Genomic DNA, 19,832 nt, shown 5'->3' with positions numbered 1-19,832 from the left:
CGTGCGACCACCGGCGCCTGACGAGCCGGAGCGCAAATGGGCCGATGTGGTCCTTGCCGGTGGCCTCTATAGAGTCGGCGCCTCAGGTGCAATGCATTCGTGGGTAGTAGAGCGGCACGCGCATGGGGTCGACGCCGTGGCCTTGCCACGTGGCCCGGAGGACGACGCAGTTGAAACGGCTAGCGTCGTGGTCGGCCGAATGCGCGAGCTCGATGCCGCGCTCGTTTTGGAAGCGCCGCGGCCACGTTGGGTTGTTCTGCACGTTCACCGGCTGGCATCGGTCGGCCGGCGACATGTGCGCCCGCCGCTCGGCGATGAGGGCGCACGTCTCCGGTCTAGGGGGTGGTGGCGGCAGCACGGCGTAGCCGGCGTTGGAGAGATTCCACCCGTGCGGCAGCTTAAACTGCATCGATACGGGGATGCACTGCCAGTACATGACGTCGGCCTCATCGTAGGTGAGTTGCATCGACCAGAGTCCATCGCCTCCGCTGCTGCCGCCGGCCTCAACATTATGCGCCATCTCACGAGGTGTTTGTGCGGCGTCTGCGAGATTGGTTGTGGCGGCGTCTATGGTTGGAAGATGGGAGAGAAGAGAAGTACGTCGGTGTGGTTTTAAGGGAGGTGGCAGACGTGCATTGAAGGCGCGTCAGGGAGGTGGGTGGACACCGCGTGGCCAGTTTCCGTCCTCGTCGTTGCTTCGGTGTCTGAGCGGAGCTATTGACGCCGACGACCGTGCGACACGCGTCGTTTTTAATGCGACCCGTCGCCTCTTAGCACTGTCAAGGTGGTCCCACCAGCGAAAGCCGACGTGCCGTGAGGCGCCGGCGTGGCCTTTGCAAAGGGCCGACACGGAGTTGTCGGTACTTCTATTGGGCTCGAAAACACGCCGACGCTTTTTGGGGCGCGCCGATGTGAGTTCATTTTAGCTGCTATTAGGGCCGGTATGGGACGCCCCGGTGAAGATGCTCTTAACATCGATAGTCGGTTAGATATTCTACTATTGGCAAGATTTTATAGAGAGATTTGTGCAGTCAAACTGTAATGTATATTGCTTTCTGCAAGCTCCGTGACTGGAACAGGATCTCGTCCCCATCTCTGCAAAACCGCGTCCAGAGCACAGGTATCCCGCGTGGAACTGTTCCCTTTGTGGCTGTCACTCGGGTGGTTGGCTAACTTAGCCGGGTGTATTGGCTGGCTGAATTACAGCGCATTTGTTCAAAAAAAAAATGTTCAAAAAAAATTACAGCGCTACATTGGGAATTATGATGTCAGGTAAAGATTCCAACGGCTTGATGTAGTATGGATATGCGGATCACCCAAGCTCGCGCTCACTTACGAGTTTTTGAGCCTTTAGCTCATATAAGCCGCAGATGAAAGTAAACATAGTAGATCTTTAAATTAACATACCTGGCTACTTTCGGTTTCATTCAGCCGAGCAACTATATGATGTATATCAACTGGTCGCTTCTCTGGGTTGGTGTCAGTGCACTCAATCCCTATCTCTGTGCATACTCGAATTTGTTCGAAACTGGTCTGTCCTTGTGATTTGTCCAACCTGTTACTCCAACTTTCAAGTACCTAAGAAGTTTCAGTCGTGAGCTATGATTCATAAAACTGAAAGAAGATTAAAGTCGTTGTATATGGGAAACTGAAGTATGTATGTATATATTTTTTTTCGATAAAAGAGCATAGCCTCAACCTCTGCATCAGTAGATGCACACGGCTTGCTTTATTAAAACTTATTGTGAAGTTCTAAAATATTCATCATCACAGATTACAATCAAGGAAAAGCTAGGGTAGATACATGAATCAACCAGCTGAAAATATGACACCTAGAAAAGCTATGCATTTACTATTCTATTAAGATGCCGCCACCCAGTAGCCTGAAAATAAAAGTTCTGCGCAACCCCCACCTTGAAGTATGTATGTATATATAGCTAGCATAGGCAAACCCCACCTTGAATGTAACGCGTAATAGCACCGATGACTCAAGCATCAAACTACCAATAATTCTAAAACTAATTTTTGTGTACGGTTTCGCAAATTCTCAATTTGCAAAGATAGATTTGGAGACGGTGCATTTGCCTCCATGGAACGCGTTTAACATATGTGATGCGAGATTTCTAGTGAACCGGTCTCATGATTTTACTTAAATTGTTATATAGATAATTTTTAAAAGTTCAACCAGGCTTCTTTGCAAAAAATTGTATCGCTCCTTAGGATGATTATTAGTTAATTACAGAATATTCTCAGAAAAAGTAACCGGTAAAATTAGGATAGACAAGTGATGGAAATACTTCTAATATAATGCAACGGAATCAGTTAGCCATTTCAGTGCATATTATACTTCGACTGTTGTCCAATGTGCTTTTAATTTTAGTTGCAAACTGAATAACTTGACCTACAACATGTAATTAGCTATACTCCCTCCGTCCCAGTTCGCAAGCAAAGTTTTCAAATATCTTGGCTCAAGGTGAATTTTTATTGGCTCTAAATTTGCACGTTAAAACATGCAAAAACTTTGCCTTTCACATGCATGGAGTACTAGTGCGCGGTGGTTTCATATGCATGGAGTACTAGTGCGTGGTGGGAGATGAAAAAAGGAGTGTTTGCATGCAAAAATGAATTAGTTTACTCCCACATTAAATGCAAAATGTGCCTAGGAGGTGAGGGATTTTGGGACAAATATTTTTTAGGAATTTGCCTTGCGAACTGGGACGGAGGGAGTATTAAAATTAGTACCGCTCTTTACTTGCATTCAATTTATGTCCTATGCGCTTGTATTCCACTGTATTAAATTACTCATAGCTTTATTATATGACATACACCAGTGTTAGATGGTATTGCATTTTATCTTTTGATATTTGTCTAAGCCAATTGTGATCAGGATTTTCTAATAAATTGACTGATTTAATCACTTTTGTACCTAAAACCATGACTAACGAAAAACGAATGAATAGGAGTTCCATTCATTAGCTTATTTTACTAAGTATGTATGTGGTTGTTAACTTTGGGGACTGGTTAATAATTGTCAGAATTTTTTAGTTTCACCTTGATACACATGGAAGATTTTATGTTCGATTCTTTCGCAGACAATTTCTGCATGAGCCTAATGCACCTTCTATAAATAATTAGAATTACTCACAACATCTAGAAAATAATGAAGGACATCGTGCAAGGTTAATGTGTAAAATAATTATTTTAATACATCAGGCCTTTATATTAGAACCGTGACATAGAAAGTTCTTACACTCTCGACAGATTGGTACCCCTTCTTTCCAGTCAATATCTCAATGAGTATAACACCAAGACTATACAAGTCAAACTTGTGTGTGATTTCATTATTAGTGAATTCCGGAGCCAAATATCCGCTGCATGAAAAATATAGTCAAAGGTTCTTTCTCTAGAATGAACGACTGTAATGGATGTTGGCTCATAGTAAGGAAATTATGCTGCCATCAATGATTGCTCGGAGAAGCAACATAAATCATTGTGAATGAGAAGCATTAGCTTGCAATAAGCTTAGATATCTTACAATGTTCCACCCATTTTTGTAGGAACAAACCGACTCTTATCTTCCTCGAAGATCCTTGATAGACCAAAGTCAGATATTTTGGGTACCAGATTAGCATCTAGCAATATGTTCCCGGGTTTGAGATCTAAGTGGAATATTTTTTTCCGGTGAAGATAACTTAACCCTTCGCAGACCCCTTTTATAACTTTGTACCGCTTGCTCCAGTCAAGTCCACTAGATGCATCTGTGCAAAAGGAGATGAAAACGCATTATATATCAGATTTTGAAGCACTGGGCATCCTCAATATGAATAACATAAATTATACGGCAGGATAAGTAATCTTTACTAGAGGCATGGGATGCCTAAAACAATAATCTCATCAGTTCAGGTTCTTTCTAACTCCCCACATCCTCACTGAAAATATCTAGAAATTAAATATGATTTCAGAATGTTGACATACTCTCGATTTAGACTCATGTCCAAAAAATCTGGAAGCATCGGATCTACTTTGAACAACCGACTACCATGGAGATGCAATATTTATATTCTAGATATACACCAAAAACGAAATGTCGGAGGGATATTCAAATTTTCTTTGAATTGGTGCATTCAAAGTCACTACAAATTCAATACATGTTATGCTACTGACGGTAGAATAATTGATTATTAACGTAACAAAATCGCGGGAACTAGATTGTAATTTTCAGTGATATATATGAACAAAACAATGGCAGAATAAATGTTACGTGCCAAATGATACTTCATACCATGGATATACCCATCGAGGCTCCCTTTAGGCAGGTACTCAAAGCAGAGCAACCTTTGTTGTTCATCTGCCATGACAAACTTTCCATTGAAATCTGCCATACTTCCTTGAGTATCAGCGCAGTATCCTAGAAATCTCACTATATTTGTGTGATTCACCTTGAGCAAACATTCAACCTCTCGTTGGAATTCCTTCTCATGCATATAAGAATGTGATAGCATCTTCACGGCGACAGTCAGCCCGTTACCAAGCGTTCCCTGCACCGAGAGTCGTAAGATGCCTTGTCAGCTCGAGAACCAGAGAAAAACTGAAACTTTAAGAACCACAATGCATCTAACCCAGAACATTAAAACCTAGCCAAATCACAGAATCGGGTAGACATGATTTCATTGTTTCTCCATACAAACACAAGATCATGGTATATAGCTGTAAGCATCCAACTGCAATCTTGAGAAGGCAAAACAGATGAAAAAAAGAAAGAACAGATAAGGAAATAACTCAGAACTGTCGCCCCAATCATCGCTCGAACGTTCCACGGTCCTGGCACCGACGCGTTCGCACATGCTGGTTTGTTTCAAGAATAATATGGCGCCATACGATCCTTGCCGGAGGAAGACGCAGCGGCGGCGCGTCAGCCAGGCCAACCCGACCAAGAATCGGAGATCCGGGGGCGGAAAGGGGCCATGAGATCCGGCAACGGTGGCGGCAGCGACACGCTGCCTGCCTGCCTGTAAGGATCAATCCGGGAGCGAAGCAGACCATGAGAGTAGATTGTAGTCGATTTGGGGATTAGGAAAGCATGAAGACGACGACTACAGAACCTACACCCACTAATGGGTTCACCAAATTCGTTCGAGAGCCCAGAGTCCAAACCAAACGACTACTAGGCGATTAACACATTTCGACACATCCAAACTCCAAAGCCAACCCAATCGAAACCAGGCCATTAGCACGCGGCAATTCAGGCCACCCGTTATTAAATTTCTGTATTACCTTGTAGACCACCGCGCAGCCGCCTCTACCAATCTCCTGATCTTCGGAGAAACCACACGTGATGTCTTCCAGAAGTGACAGTGGCAGAGCCTTGGGCTCTGAGGTTTCGTCCAGCAGCATGCACTCCAGTTCATTCCGGCTGGTACTAACATGTTTAGCCATGCCGCAGCTAGTACCTCCTGGAAGTCTGAAGAAAAAAGATCAAGCTAGCGCATTAGTGTACGACCATTGGCCACTAAACTCTAGTCGGAAACTCACAATCGAAGAAGTATGTAATCATGAAAAGAACAGAAATTCAATTACAGTACAGTTGGGAGATCACTCGATCTGCTTTTCTGCAAACAGTGTAAAACCGTTGTTTACTACTTCGCGTACACGAACAAAAGGCAGATCCGTGAATTTAAGAGGCAGCGATCGATGCGCGAGAAAAAATAGCATTCGTAATATACAGCAGCCAATTTAAACTCAGGGCTGGTTGCCAGATCTGCTTACTCTGCTGGGCAGTGAAGTCGAGTTTCAGATCGTCGAGGCAGCAGTAAGGCGAGTTTCTGATCTTCCAGTCAGCAGCTTGGCGAGTTTCAGATCTCCCTGTAACTATCATGGGGAGGGGAGGTGGAAGGTGTGTGGTATGAATATAATCATCGAGCATCCAGGCTCCAGCTATACACATCGAGTGGAACATTTAAAAATAATTCAGTTGACCCTATGGACTTGTAAATGCATATGCGATGCCCATAGCATCCCATGGAAGGCCAGGCATCTTTCAGAGTTTCAACTTAAAAACTAGAATGATTAAATAAATATGTACCACTTCCCATGATCTAGATATGTGTGAAGAAGTGCTCTAAGGATGCAGGTGGACAAGTCCACGGAAGAGCCCACTTTGTCCGCGCGAGCCGCCAGTGCAAAACGCAGGACAAGCAGGCTCCTGCGGACGTACATACGCGGACAAGTGCAGGTCTCGCAGGTTCCTGCGTCCGCGCGCATGTTAGCTGCTGGCTGCTGCGTATGTGCGCTGCGTCCGCGCGTGGTAGCTGCTGCGTATGTAAGCTGCGTCCGCGTGTGTTAGCTGCTGCTCGTACGTGCGTGCTTTTTTTCTTTGCTTTATGTTATCTGGATATAAATCAGCGATCTAAATGGCCTGTTTGGGTTGGTCTAAACACCCTGTGCAACGGGACAATCTGCAGCGGGACAAAGTAACAGGCACGAATTGAAAAAAACGCGTGAAAACTTGATAGAAATTTTATAGATTCAAACATAATTCACATAGTTTAAAACTAAAATCTAAACTGCAGCGGTGTCGCTGGCGGAGGAGGTCCACCTCCTGGCCGTCCCATGCTGCCTGTGGTGGAGCGAGCGGCGGCAGCGGAGGAGGCGGCAACAAGGACGCCGTCACCATAGACGAGAGCTGGACGACGTCCTCAAACCCTGGCCACGGCCACTTGGCCTCCTCGTCGGCCAATGACGCGACTATTGCGGCGGCCGTGGCCACGTCCTCGTCGTAGTTGTCGGGGATGACCGACTCCAGCTTCAAAGCGGTTGGAGGAGGCACGTAATCCATCTCCTTGTCGCCCCCCTCGTCCTCGTCGTAGACGACCTCGTTTTCACTGCCAGGCGCATCGTCGCCGGGCATGAAATCCCGGCGTCACTGATAACCCGGCGGTACACCTCCTCCTGCTGCATCGCCGGTGGTAGCCGCTGGATCCGTCGACGAATCTCTTGGCGCAGCGCGGTCCGTCGGAGGAGGTGGAACAGGGAGCCTCCACCTGTTCAGGTTCCACCCGTGCGGGAGGGACACATCGCGGTGGTGGCAGGGGTCGCCATGCGTCCACCGACACTGCGCCTCGTGCACCGGTGCGTACCGTCTGTTGCAGCCCGGTTGGTGTGGAGGAGGAGGCTGCGCCGGCGCCGCCGGCGTCTGTGGACCGGAGGGGCGGAGGGATGAGGCGGGCCGCATCCAATTCGACCGCCTCCAAATACAGGACTGGTAAGAATTGAACATGTACATCAGAAAGCTTTGACACATAGTGAACACACGCTCCGTTTCCTAATATAAGACGTTTTGAGAAGCTAACAGAGGAAGAACACAGAACTAATGGTGCACCAAGATAGTTCCTCGTGATTGACTCATTCTGACTGCTGACAATCTGCACTGGACTCTCATGTGCTACCAAGCAAGAAATCTTCAGGACATAGTTAAGTGTGAACAAACAGCAGCGATTGCTACCACAAGGGCGGTACATAGGATTGACATCCCATTACAAAGACTTCTGCAGAGCAAAGTATATCTTCTAAAATCTGGTAGCACCGTGCTGATCAATGATAACTGTGACTAAAAAGTATGCAAGATGGTCAACGAAATACTGGTAGCACGACTGATCAAGGATGTCTACAACTTGAGTATGTAAGGTATTAAATGAAACCACCAAGTGCAGCCTTTCAAAAGCATCTAGAATAGGCAAACCAAGCTGCAAGTGCTATTCAGCCTTTCGCTAAAATATGATGTACTAAGCTGCAAGTGTAATTCAGAAATCTTCACCAAGAGCTGGTGAGCTATTAAACCAGATTGGGGGGCTCTTTTTCCCTTACTCTTTAGCTGGAGCATTTTCAGAGCTGTTCTATAATTTTCCACTTAGTACCAGTTAGTTGGCTGCAACAATTTTCAGCTTAGAACTACAGCCAAACAGACAATTTGATTGTACCCAATGCACATACAAGCTGCCTAGCATATAAAGATAATAAAGTATGGGTGAAATTCAGAGCTGCAATTGTAGCATGCACAGATAATAACATGGACTGAAAGAAAACGTGGGGAAACATATCAAATCGGAACAGCAAGAAATAGGAGACCTGAGAGCCGGCCGGATTAATTTCCTCCTCTCCTCCTCCACCCCCGCCGTCTTAGGCATCTCCTCCTCCTTCCCGGCCACTACCGACATCTCCTCCTCCTTCCCCGCCACCCCTGGTATCTCCTCATCCTTCCTTGCCGCTCCTGGCATCTCCTCATCATCCTCCATCCGCAGGTGGAGGCGGGAACAACGCTGGCTGGCCGAGGTGTCTTCGGGGACGATGGGGAGGTGCAGTCCACGGAGAGAACCCGTACATGACGAGCGGCAGCGCCGGCGGCGCATGTGGGGATGAACGGGTGGGGATGAACGGCGAAGACGATCGTGTTTCTGAGAGAGAGAGCGGTGCGGGCCAGCGGGCCAAGAAGGCTTCGTGGAAATTGTCTACAAGGCCCACATATGCAAGACAGGTAGTCCACCAGGACACCAATCGTTTTTTTTCGCGGCGCGGCTAAGCGGGCCTGTGGAAGCCTGCCTCCACTTGCATCCTGAAAGTGCTCCCTTCGATGCAACTGCTTGACAAAGTCTACCGCTATTGGGAACGACAAATGAAAATGGTAATTTTTTTCAATTAGATGGATCGGTTTCGTGTCACCGTAATGTGCCAAGTCCAATTGAGACGTTGCGGTGACACTCGGGCCTATAGTTAGGAATTAATTTGTAGTTTCTAAATCCAATTAATTTCTGAACCAATTTGCCTTTATCCAAACAAACTTGTGAAAGATGAACACCGTGCTATATATATATATCATATAAGGAACATGCAAATGGCATCAAAGTCCGTACAACAATAAGACGCAAGACTTCATGTACCGATCAAGTCTTGAAATATATACTCAATGTGCGGTGCCACTTGTGCCTTCAGTTAGAGATTAATTTTTTTTTGCGAATAGGACACTGGCATTAAAAGAAACACCGAACGGTACAAAGCAGCTCAAGAAAAACGAAAATTACAACGAGATCCTTGAGAAGCCCTTCATCTTCAACCTCTAGACCGTGTCGATGGCGCGCCACCGCTGCCGCTCCTCCCTGAGCCAGCCTGACGTTGTTGGTTGCGGACGGGAAGTTGCCGAACGGGTCGAAAAGACCACATCCGTCCCGGAGACGAAGAAGTAGTGTTGTATTGTGATCCAAATTCATATACTAAAGGGAGGCTAACTTCTGACGAGCGGAGCGAGGCCCGTCGCCGGAGGCTTGGGCCGAAGCGTTGGCACCGCCTATATATACATCTTGTAAGCCGCCGGCTAGGGTTTATCGAGTTATAAGATAACCCACGGCATTTGTAAACACCTCCCGATATAGTGAAGTTTTGTTGGCTGGCGCCCGTGGTTTTTCCCCTTCGTGTTGGAAGGGGTTTTCCACGTTAAATCTTGTGTCCCCTGCGTGTGTTCTTGTTTCGTTCTTCGTTATTTGCTTGTCGCTTTTATAACAAGTGGTATCAGAGCCTGTGTTTCAATCTAGGGTTTTGCGACATGTCTTCCTTGAAATTCGATCTATCGTAGCTTGGATTATACCACGAGATTTTCTCTGTGGCAAGTGAAGATGAGGGCGATACTTACCCGAGTCTTCGATCTGGATGAAGCTCTTGATGGTTTTGGCAAGAAAGATGCCAAGACCTGGACCGAGGATGAAAAGAGGAAAGATCGTAAGGCTTTTTCATTAATTCAGCTTCATCTATCCAACAATATCTTGCAGGAAGTGCTGGCTGAGAAATCCGCATCGGCGCTGTGGTTGAAACTGGAATCGATCTGTATGTCCAAAGATCTAACCAGTAAGATGCACGTGAAGTTGAAGTTGTTTTCGCACAAGCTGCAAGAAGGTGCGTCAATGATGAATCATCTATCGATCTTTAAAGATATCGTTTCTGATTTGCTGTCCATGGAGGTAAAATATGATGATGAGGATCTAGCTCTTATACTCGTTAGTCTCGTTGCCTAATTCTTTTGCGAATTTTCGAGACACTTTGTTATACGATCGTGATGAACTAACCCTTGCCGAAGTTTATGAGGCCCTCCAGCAGAGGGAAAAGATGAAATCTATGGTGCGAGCGAGAGGGTTCGTCATCTAAGGCAGAAGCTGCTGCAGGTCCGAGGTAGGGCCAGAGAACGAAACAACAACTACAACAACTACAACGGAGATAAGAGCAAGACCGACAGAGGTCGCTCAAAGTCCAAGGGATGAGATGGTAAGTTACGCAAGTACTTGTAAGAAAACTAGCCACAATATTGATGATTGCTTGGAAGTTGCGGAACAAAGAGAAAAGAAACGGTACTTACCAACCGAAAAACAAATCGAGGGTGATGGTAAGGCTGTCTTGTTGTTTCCAGTGATAATTCGATGGCGATTGCCTAGTTGTTTTTGCGGTTGTGTTTCGGTAATGATGAGTGGATCCTTGATTACGCATGTTCGTTTCATATTTCTTCGTAACAAAGACTGGTTCAGTTCTTATGAGTTTGTGCAGAGTGGAGATGTTGTGCGTATGGGAGATAACAACCCACGTGAGATCGTGGGCATTGGCTCCGTTCAGATCAAGATGCATGATGTGTAGGATAACGTTGCATAGAAAACAAAAAATTTCCTACCGCGAACACGCAATCCAAGCCAAGATGCAATCTAGAAGACGGTAGCAACGAGGGGGTATCGAGTCTCACCCTTGAAGAGATTCCAAATCCTACAAGATGAGGCTCTTGTTGCTGCGGTAGACGTTCACTTGCCGCTTGCAAAAGCGCGTAGAAGATCTTGATCACGATCGGTTCCGGCGCCACGAACGGGCGGCACCTCCGTACTCGGTCACACGTTCGGTTGTTGATGAAGACGACGTCCACCTCCCCGTTCCAGCGGGGCAGCGGAAGTAGTAGCTCCTCTTGAATCCGACAGCACGACGGCGTGGTGTCGGTGGTGGTGGAGAAATCCGGCGGAGCTTCGCTTAAGCGTGCGAGATGTGGTGGAGGAGAGAGACCGCTAGGGTTTGGGGAGAGGGGTGCCATCTAGGGCACCCTTGAGGGGTGCGGCCATGGTGGTGGCTTGAGTGGTCAGCCCCCTCTCCTATGCCCCTCATTATATAGGTGGAAGCACCAAGAGTTCTAGTCCAAGTCTTCGAATAAGACCCCAACACTAAAACCTCCCATATGTGGGAAACCTACTCAAGGAGGGAGTCCTACCCAAGGTGGGACTCCCACCTTTCCTTGAGGTGGGTTGGCCGGCCACCCTAGGGAGTCCACCTTGGACTCCTCCCCTTTAGGGTTGGCTGGTCATGCAAGGTGGAGTCCCTCCGGGACTCTACTTTCCATGGTGATTTCTTCCGGACTTTTCTAGAACCTTCTAGAACCCGCCATAAATGCACTTGGATCATTTCCAAACTTGGAATATGACTTCCTATATATGAATCTTATTCTCCGGACCATTCCGGAACTCCTCGTGATGTCCGGGATCTCATCCGGGACTCGAACAAATATTCGAACTCCATTCCATATTCAAGTTCTACCATTTCAACATCCAACTTTAAGTGTGTCACCCTACGGTTCGTGAACTATGCGGACATGGTTGAGTACTCACTCCGACCAATAACCAATAGCGGGATCTGGAGATCCATAATGGCTCCCACATATTCAACGATGACTTTAGTGATCGAATGAACCATTCACATACGATACCAATTCCCTTTGTCACGCGATATTTTACTTGTCCGAGGTTTGATCTTCGGTATCACTCTATACCTTGTTCATCCTCGTCTCCCGACAAGTACTCTTTACTCGTACCGTGGTATGTGGTCTCTTATGAACTTATTCATATGCTTGCAAGACATTAGACGACATTCCACCGAGAGGGCCCGGAGTATATCTATCCGTCATCGGGATGGACAAATCCCACTGTTGATCCATATGCCTCAACTCATACTTTCCGGATACTTAATCCCACCTTTATAACCACCCATTTACGCGAGTGGCGTTTGATGTAATCAAAGTACCTTTCCGGTATAAGTGATTTACATGATCTCATGGTCATAAGGACTAGGTAACTATGTATCGAAAGCTTATAGCAAATAACTTAATGACGAGATCTTATGCTACGCTTAATTGGGTGTGTCCATTACATCATTCATACAATGATATAACCTTGTTATTAATAACATCCAATGTTCATGATTATGAAACTAATCATCCATTAATCAACAAGCTAGTTAAGAGGCATACTAGGGACTCTTTGTTTGTCTACATATCACACATGTACTAATGTTTCGGTTAATACAATTATAGCATGATATATAAACATTTATCATAAACATAAAGATATAAATAATAACCACTTTATTATTGCCTCTAGGGCATATCTCCAGTCTCCCACTTGCACTAGAGTCAATAATCTAGTTTACATTTGTAAAGATATAACACCTTGGCCTTCTGGTGCTTTATCATGTATTGCTCACGGGAGAGGTTTTAGTCAACGGATCTGACACGCTCAGAAACGTATGTATTTTATAATTCATTTGCGTCTCAACGCATCACTCATTTCCAAATGAGTCGGCATTAAATGTGTTTGATCTTCTGGTGGAACCTTAATTCCGCTGTCTGAAATATGTCACTAATATTGTCACACACAATATAGCTTCAAAGTTCCGACTCTGTCGGAACTGCACCAAGTTCTCAAAGAACCTCTTGACTTAACATCCTTTGTCATTGTCAAAATAATGACATACTCGCCTTCTTTTGTAGAATCCGTCACAATATTTAGAACTCTTCTAAATCTAGCATAGACAACTTCTAGCTCATTGTGCTACTTTTTAAACAACACTTAGTCTAATTTGAGATTGAAATTATATTTTATATGTGACAAAACCAATATCGGTGTAACACCTTACAGCGATTTGTTTGTCATTTCTTCATACAAAAATATATATATATATATCCTTAGTTCTTCTAAAGTACTCAAGGATATTCTTACTGCATTGTCCAATGATCATCATATGAATCATTCTGGTATATGCTCATAACACTTTATAGCACATGATATCTGATTGTGTACATATTATTCGTGATCTATAATCACTCATGTGTTTTTACTCATTGAGTGTCGGATACACTCAAGTCTTGTTAAACCTTCACATGACAAGAACATTTTCTTAATATTTCTATATTGAACTACTTCAATATCCATCATATGTACTTTGACTTAAACTTATTTATGTGTTTCAATCTATCTTCATAGATCTTGACACTAAATTTGTTTCGGTCCATATCCTTTCATTGAAGTTAATTCTCAATGAAACCTTTTTAATCAAGTATATAATTACATCATTTATAACCAACTATATGTCACCTACATAAAGTATTATAAATGTGTCTTAGCGCTCCCACTTAATTTCTTGCAAATGCAAGCCTCTTCATCGTCTCTGATGAAATCAAAAACTCTTTGACTATTTCATCTGGTGAAGATTTCAACTCCGCAATACTTACTTCATCCAATTGAAGTTCGTATACCTATCTAGTATTCCACGGACCGGCAAAACTCTTGGTTGTATCTTGTATACACCTTTAATACATACTTCTGATAAGTAATGTATTTTGCCATCCTACTATCATATCTCATAAAAGAAATATGTAGTGATTACTAGAATAATCCTCATAGACTATAAGCATTGCTACGGAAGATCTAATCTTATCGTAGTCAACTCTTTGAACTTTGTTGTAAACAACTTTTCGACAAGTCGAGCTTCTTCAAGGATATTTCATCCAAGTCCATCAATTCTATAGATCCATTTACTTTCAAAAAGTATTTATCTATCTTGGATTTCATGGCGTATAGCCATTTTAACGGAGTTAGGGCCCATCATAACTTCTTTGTATGTAGTTGATTTATCATTGTTCAAAAAACAATCCTTTGTCCACAAATCATTTATTTGATCACAAAGTAAATCATACCTACAAAGTTCAATAGGTACTTTGATCTCCATGGCTAACACATTTTTTTTTAGTCATGGGAGCTATGATCGACGTGGCCGCTTCCGGAACCAATTCCGATGCTGCGCTACTCTGATCATTATGCTCAGGTTCATAAACCTTATCAAGTTCTATTGTCCTCCCACTCAAATACTTCGCTAGAAACAATTTCTCGGAAATAAGAAACATTGACAAACACTTTTGTCTTTGTCTTGTGGGAAGAATTCCCAATCAAATCTCCGGGATAACCAACAAAGACATTTATCCGATTTTGGTTGTAAACTTATTTACTTATGCTATGCATACCAAAATTTAAGAAAAGACTATCAGGGTTCATACCCATGCCATAACTCGTATGGTGTCATTTCAACGGATCATGATGATGCTCTATTCGGTGTAAAAGCGGTAGTCACTAAAGCATAATCCACAAAAATATAATGGCGTCATAATATTTTATCTCATCATTAATCCAACAAGGTTTGGATACATCTCTCGGATACTAAAAATATCATCATTATGATACTCCAAGAAATGTGAGTTGTAGAACAATTTCATAACTCTCTTAGATGTTCGCTAAAAACTCGTAATTCAAATATTTTCCCAATGATCCAATCATAGATATTTGACTTTTCTATTACGATGATTTCCACTTCATGTTGAAATTTATTTGAATCCATTCAAATGTTTCAAACTTCTTCCTTATTGAATATATCCACATATATATACTCAATTCATTGTTGGAAGTTTTCATGAAGTAGAAGAATCTCCCGCACACAACTATGCCCAGTGAACCACATACATCAGCATGTATGTTTCCACTAAGTTAGTTGCCCGTTCCACTCTTGGCCTATGAACGGTAGTTTAGTCATTCTCTTTAGAAAAGATTTGCAAGCGCCAAACGATTCAAAAATCAAATGACTCCAAAAATCCATTTGCATGGAGTTCCTTCATGCGTTCCTTTCTAACATGACCTAAATGGCGGTTCCACAAATAAGTGGAATTCAAATCATTTGCCTTTTAGCGTCGAGTATTATGTGTGTGTGTTTCACCATTAAGATTTATAATAACTTATCCATCGTACATGGAGTAATGTCATAATTTGAACAACTCATTGTTTTCATTTGACCAGAGCAAAATAACAATTATTAAGTTCTTTATTATAAATTCTAAGGGCTAGGTAGAATGCCAACGATAAACATAACAACACTTTATTATGTTCCAGACGTGCATTATTACCATATTCCTTATCAGTCACTTTAGGCCATTGTATTCTTGTATTGCATTGTTTTGTATGACACTTCATACCAACCAATATGGTACTAATACCCAAGAATTTCATTGTGTGACCTAACTAGGAATACAACCATAACATGTATATCATTTATATACACCTGAGCTAGACTTTCTAGTCTTTTCTTTCTTTCTGCCAATAATCTTTTGTAGTTTCTCTTTTAGCTTTCCTCATTATTCAGAAAACACTTCAACATCAATAACTTCTAGGTTTGTTGGTCTAATACCAATAACCTTGAGGTTCTTATTTTGAAGTTGATCATCATATGACAAGTGTTCTAGATTTCACTTATTAGTAACTATGATGAACAATTTCACTCATAATTTTATCCATCAATTCATGACAACTTTTTGAGACCATGTACGTACATGCTAGGCTCATAAAGTTTAACCTTAGTATTCGCATGTGCAAATCTGGCTTGCACCCGTTGTAAGCACACGTAGAATCTATAACACCCGATCATCACGTGATGCTTCGATACGACGAGTCTTAGCAACGGTGCATACTAAGGATGATAACTTCATGGATATGCGAATATCGTTAGTGCTCCAATAGTTGGAGGATTGTGACGCCTCGGCGTCTTCAACCTTCATACATTCCCATAAAACTTATGAGTTTATGTAGTCTCACCAAATTATATTCTATCATCTTGCAATAAGGTCTTAGATATCACATATATCTCATACCTTGATTATTTCTGAAAACTAAATTTTCAGCTCCTTACTTTTCAAACAAATTTGAACTTCAAGTTTGACGGAGACAAGATAACTTTAGGTACTAATTGAAACCATAGATCTTTGAATCAACAATGTGAGGTTTACTAAAAGTTTGCAATAGAACTTAATCAATTCTTGATTCTTTAACAATACGGTACCAATCCGTAAAGTTTCTTGTCAGATTTTAACAGTATTTCTATCTCAATAACAAGACTAGCGCATAGTAGAAAACGGATGCCAATACTACAAAATTAATTCAAAAATACTACTCAGACTATGTTTATGATAATTAGTTCATGTTTTAATCTAATTACTAATGAACTCCCACTTAATACAACATCCCTCATAGTTGTTAAGTGGTACACGATCCAAATTCACTACACCAAAAACCGATCATCACGTGAGATGATGTAGCTTCAATGGTGAACATCAACATGTTGATCATATCATCCATATGACTCGTGTTCAACCTTTCGGTTTCCGTTGTCCCGAGGCCATGTCCGTACATGCTAGGCTCGTCAAGCAAACCCAAGTATTCCGCGTGTGCAACATGGCTTACACCCGTTGTATGTGAATCGTTGAATCTATCACATCCGATCATCACGAGATGCTTTGAAACGACGAAGCTGTTACAACGGTGCATACGAGGGAGAACACTTTATTATCTTGATATTAATGTGAGGGATCATCTTATAATGCTACCGTCGCGTTCTAAGCAAAATAAGATGCATAAAAGGATTAACATCACATGCGGTTCATATGTGATATGATATGGCCCTTTTGTCTTTGCGCCTTCGATCTTCATCTCTAAAGCACGGACATGATCTCCATCATCAGCGGGCATGATCTCCATCAACGTTGGCGTAGCGTCAAGGTTCATGACGCCGTCTTCATGGTTGTTCACCTCATGTAGCAACTATTACAACTACTTTGAAATACTACTCAACATGAAAATTAAAGACAACCATAAGGCTCCTCGCCGGTTGCCACAATACAATAATGATCATCTCATACATATTCATCATCACATTATGGCCATATCACATCACCAAACCCTGCAAAAACAAGTTAGACGTCTCTAATTTGGTTTGCATATTTTACGTGGTTTAGGGTTTTCGAGTAAGATCTAATCAACCTACGAACATGAACCACAACGGTGATACTAGTGTTGTCAATAGAAGAGTAAATCGAATCTTCACTATAGTAGGAGAGACAGACACCCGCAAAGCCTCTTATGCAATACAAGTTGCATGTCGAACGAGGAACAAGTCTCATGAACGCGGTCATGTAAAGTTAGTCCGGGCCGCTTCATCCCACTATGCCACAAAGATGCAAAGTACTCAAACTAAAGATAACAAGAGCATCAACGCCCACAAAACCATTGTGTTCTACTCGTGCAACCATCTATGCATAGACACGGCTCGATACCACTTGTAGGATAACGTTGCATAGAAAACAAAAATTTTCCTACCGCGAACACGCAATCCAAGCCAAGATGCAATCTAGAAGACGGTAGCAACGAGGGGGTATCGAGTCTCACCCTTGAAGAGATTCCAAAGCCTACAAGATGAGGCTCTTGTTGCTGCGGTAGACGTTCACTTGCCGCTTGCAAAGCGCATAGAAGATCTTGGTCACGATCGGTTCCGGCGCCACGAACGGGCGGCACCTCCGTACTCGGTCACACGTTCGGTTGTTGATGAAGACGACGTCCACCTCCCCGTTCCGGCGGGCAGCGGAAGTAGTAGCTCCTCTTGAATCCGACAGCACGACGGCGTGGTGTCGGTGGTGGTGGAGAAATCCGGCGGAGCTTCGCTTAAGCGTGCGAGATGTGGTGGAGGAGAGAGACCGCTAGGGTTTGGGGAGAGGGGTGCCGGCTAGGGCACCCTTGAGGGGTGCGGCCATGGTGGTGGCTTGAGTGGTCAGCCCCCTCTCCTATGCCCCTCATTATATAGGTGGAAGCACCAAGAGTTCTAGTCCAAGTCTTCGAATAAGACCCCAACACTAAAACCTCCCATATGTGGGAAACCTACTCAAGGAGGGAGTCCTACCCAAGGTGGGACTCCCACCTTTCCTTGAGGTGGGTTGGCCGGCCACCCTAGGGGAGTCCACCTTGGACTCCTCCCCTTTAGGGTTGGCTGGTCATGCAAGGTGGAGTCCCTCCGGGACTCTACTTTCCATGGTGATTTCTTCCGGACTTTTCTAGAACCTTCTAGAACCTGCCATAAATGCACCGGATCATTTCCAAACTTGGAATATGACTTCCTATATATGAATCTTATTCTCCGGACCATTCGGAACTCCTCGTGATGTCCGGGATCTCATCCGGGACTCCGAACAAATATTCGAACTCCATTCCATATTCAAGTTCTACCATTTCAACATCCAACTTTAAGTGTGTCACCCTACGGTTCGTGAACTATGCGGACATGGTTGAGTACTCACTCCGACCAATAACCAATAGCGGGATCCGGAGATCCATAATGGCTCCCACATATTCAACGATGACTTTAGTGATCGAATGAACCATTCACATACGATACCAATTCCCTTTGTCACGCGATATTTTACTTGTCCGAGGTTTGATCTTCGGTATCACTCTATACCTTGTTCATCCTCGTCTCCGACAAGTACTCTTTACTCGTACCGTGGTATGTGGTCTCTTATGAACTTATTCATATGCTTGCAAGACATTAGACGACATTCCACCGAGAGGGCCCAGAGTATATCTATCCGTCATCGGGATGGACAAATCCCACTGTTGATCCATATGCCTCAACTCATACTTTCCGGATACTTAATCCCACCTTTATAACCACCCATTTACGCGGTGGCGTTTGATGTAATCAAAGTACCTTTCCGGTATAAGTGATTTACATGATCTCATGGTCATAAGGACTAGGTAACTATGTATCGAAAGCTTATAGCAAATAACTTAATGACGAGATCTTATGCTACGCTTAATTGGGTGTGTCCATTACATCATTCATACAATGATATAACCTTGTTATTAATAACATCCAATGTTCATGATTATGAAACTAATCATCCATTAATCAACAAGCTAGTTAAGAGGCATACTAGGGACTCTTTGTTTGTCTACATATCACACATGTACTAATGTTTCAGTTAATACAATTATAGCATGATATATAAACATTTATCATAAACATAAAGATATAAATAATAACCACTTTATTATTGCCTCTAGGGCATATCTCCTTCATGATGGCATGACACGCACTCTGACAGATGTGAGACACATACCTGGCATGGCCAGAAATCTGATCTCTCTCAGTACCCTTGATGTTGATGGGTACAAACACTCTGGTTCTCACGGAGTTCTGAAGGTATCAAAAGGTTCTCTCGTTCACATGATTGGTGATATGAATTCTGCAAAATTATATGTTCTTAGAGGTAGCACTTTGCCTGGTATTGCTGCTGTTGTTATTCCTGATGAATCTGGTAAAACTAATCCGTGGCATATGCGTCTTGGACATATGAGTGAACATGGCATGGCAGAATTGCACAGGGAGAGACCTGCTAGATGGCTGCAATTTGAGTAAGTTTGAGTTCTGTGAGCACTGCATTTTTGGTAAGCATAAAAGAGTTAAATTCAATGCTTCCGTTCATACCACCAAAGGGATTTTAGATTATGTGCATGCTGATGTGTGGGGACCTTCCCGCAAGACTTCTCTTGGTGGTGCAAATTACATGCTTACTATCATAGATGATTACTCCGAGAAAAGTGTGGCCTTTCTTTACTGAAACA

At 43.4% G+C, this 19,832-nt stretch overlaps 2 protein-coding genes across 2 annotated transcripts; both read right to left on the bottom strand.

Annotated features, from left to right (window-relative positions):
* Positions 1-1,174: 1,174 nt before the first annotated feature.
* On the bottom strand, positions 1,175-6,907 carry LOC124690932 (cysteine-rich receptor-like protein kinase 10). Its single transcript, XM_047224249.1, has 8 exons — positions 6,565-6,907; positions 5,767-5,934; positions 5,275-5,453; positions 4,283-4,538; positions 3,536-3,758; positions 3,251-3,371; positions 1,408-1,578; positions 1,175-1,195 (listed from the first exon to the last, which is right to left on the bottom strand). Exons 1-8 carry the CDS (start codon positions 6,905-6,907, stop codon positions 1,175-1,177), a joined length of 1,482 nt encoding a protein of 493 aa, XP_047080205.1.
* Positions 6,908-7,044: 137 nt separating this feature from the next.
* LOC124690931 lies at positions 7,045-8,449 on the bottom strand. The gene is made up of 2 exons (XM_047224248.1): positions 8,125-8,449; positions 7,045-7,258 (listed from the first exon to the last, which is right to left on the bottom strand). The coding sequence occupies exons 1-2, from the start codon at positions 8,403-8,405 to the stop codon at positions 7,045-7,047; spliced, it is 495 nt and encodes a 164-aa protein (XP_047080204.1). The 5' UTR covers positions 8,406-8,449.
* Between the last annotated feature and the right edge of the window lie 11,383 nt (positions 8,450-19,832).

Source organism: Lolium rigidum, chromosome 2 (genome assembly GCF_022539505.1).
Source record: "Lolium rigidum isolate FL_2022 chromosome 2, APGP_CSIRO_Lrig_0.1, whole genome shotgun sequence".
NCBI lineage: Eukaryota > Viridiplantae > Streptophyta > Magnoliopsida > Poales > Poaceae > Lolium > Lolium rigidum.
This window is presented reverse-complemented; position numbering and strand designations above follow the sequence as displayed.

What these genes read in the sequence shown, in the direction of transcription:
- LOC124690932 (XM_047224249.1), bottom strand. Translation starts at nt 6,907, where the DNA reads ATGCCCGGCGACGATGCGCCTGGCAGTGAAAACGAGGTCGTCTACGAC. An exon ending in CGACTTCACTGCCCAGCAGA is followed by an intron (nt 5,454 to 5,766) that starts GTAAGCAGATCT and finishes TCAGACTTCCAG; the next exon opens with GAGGTACTAGCTGCGGCATG. An exon ending in ATGAAACCGAAAGTAGCCAG is followed by an intron (nt 1,196 to 1,407) that starts GTATGTTAATTT and finishes GCTGTAATTCAG; the next exon opens with CCAGCCAATACACCCGGCTA.
- LOC124690931 (XM_047224248.1), bottom strand. Translation starts at nt 8,405, where the DNA reads ATGCGCCGCCGGCGCTGCCGCTCGTCATGTACGGGTTCTCTCCGTGGA. An exon ending in TTAATCCGGCCGGCTCTCAG is followed by an intron (nt 7,259 to 8,124) that starts GTCTCCTATTTC and finishes AATTCTTACCAG; the next exon opens with TCCTGTATTTGGAGGCGGTC.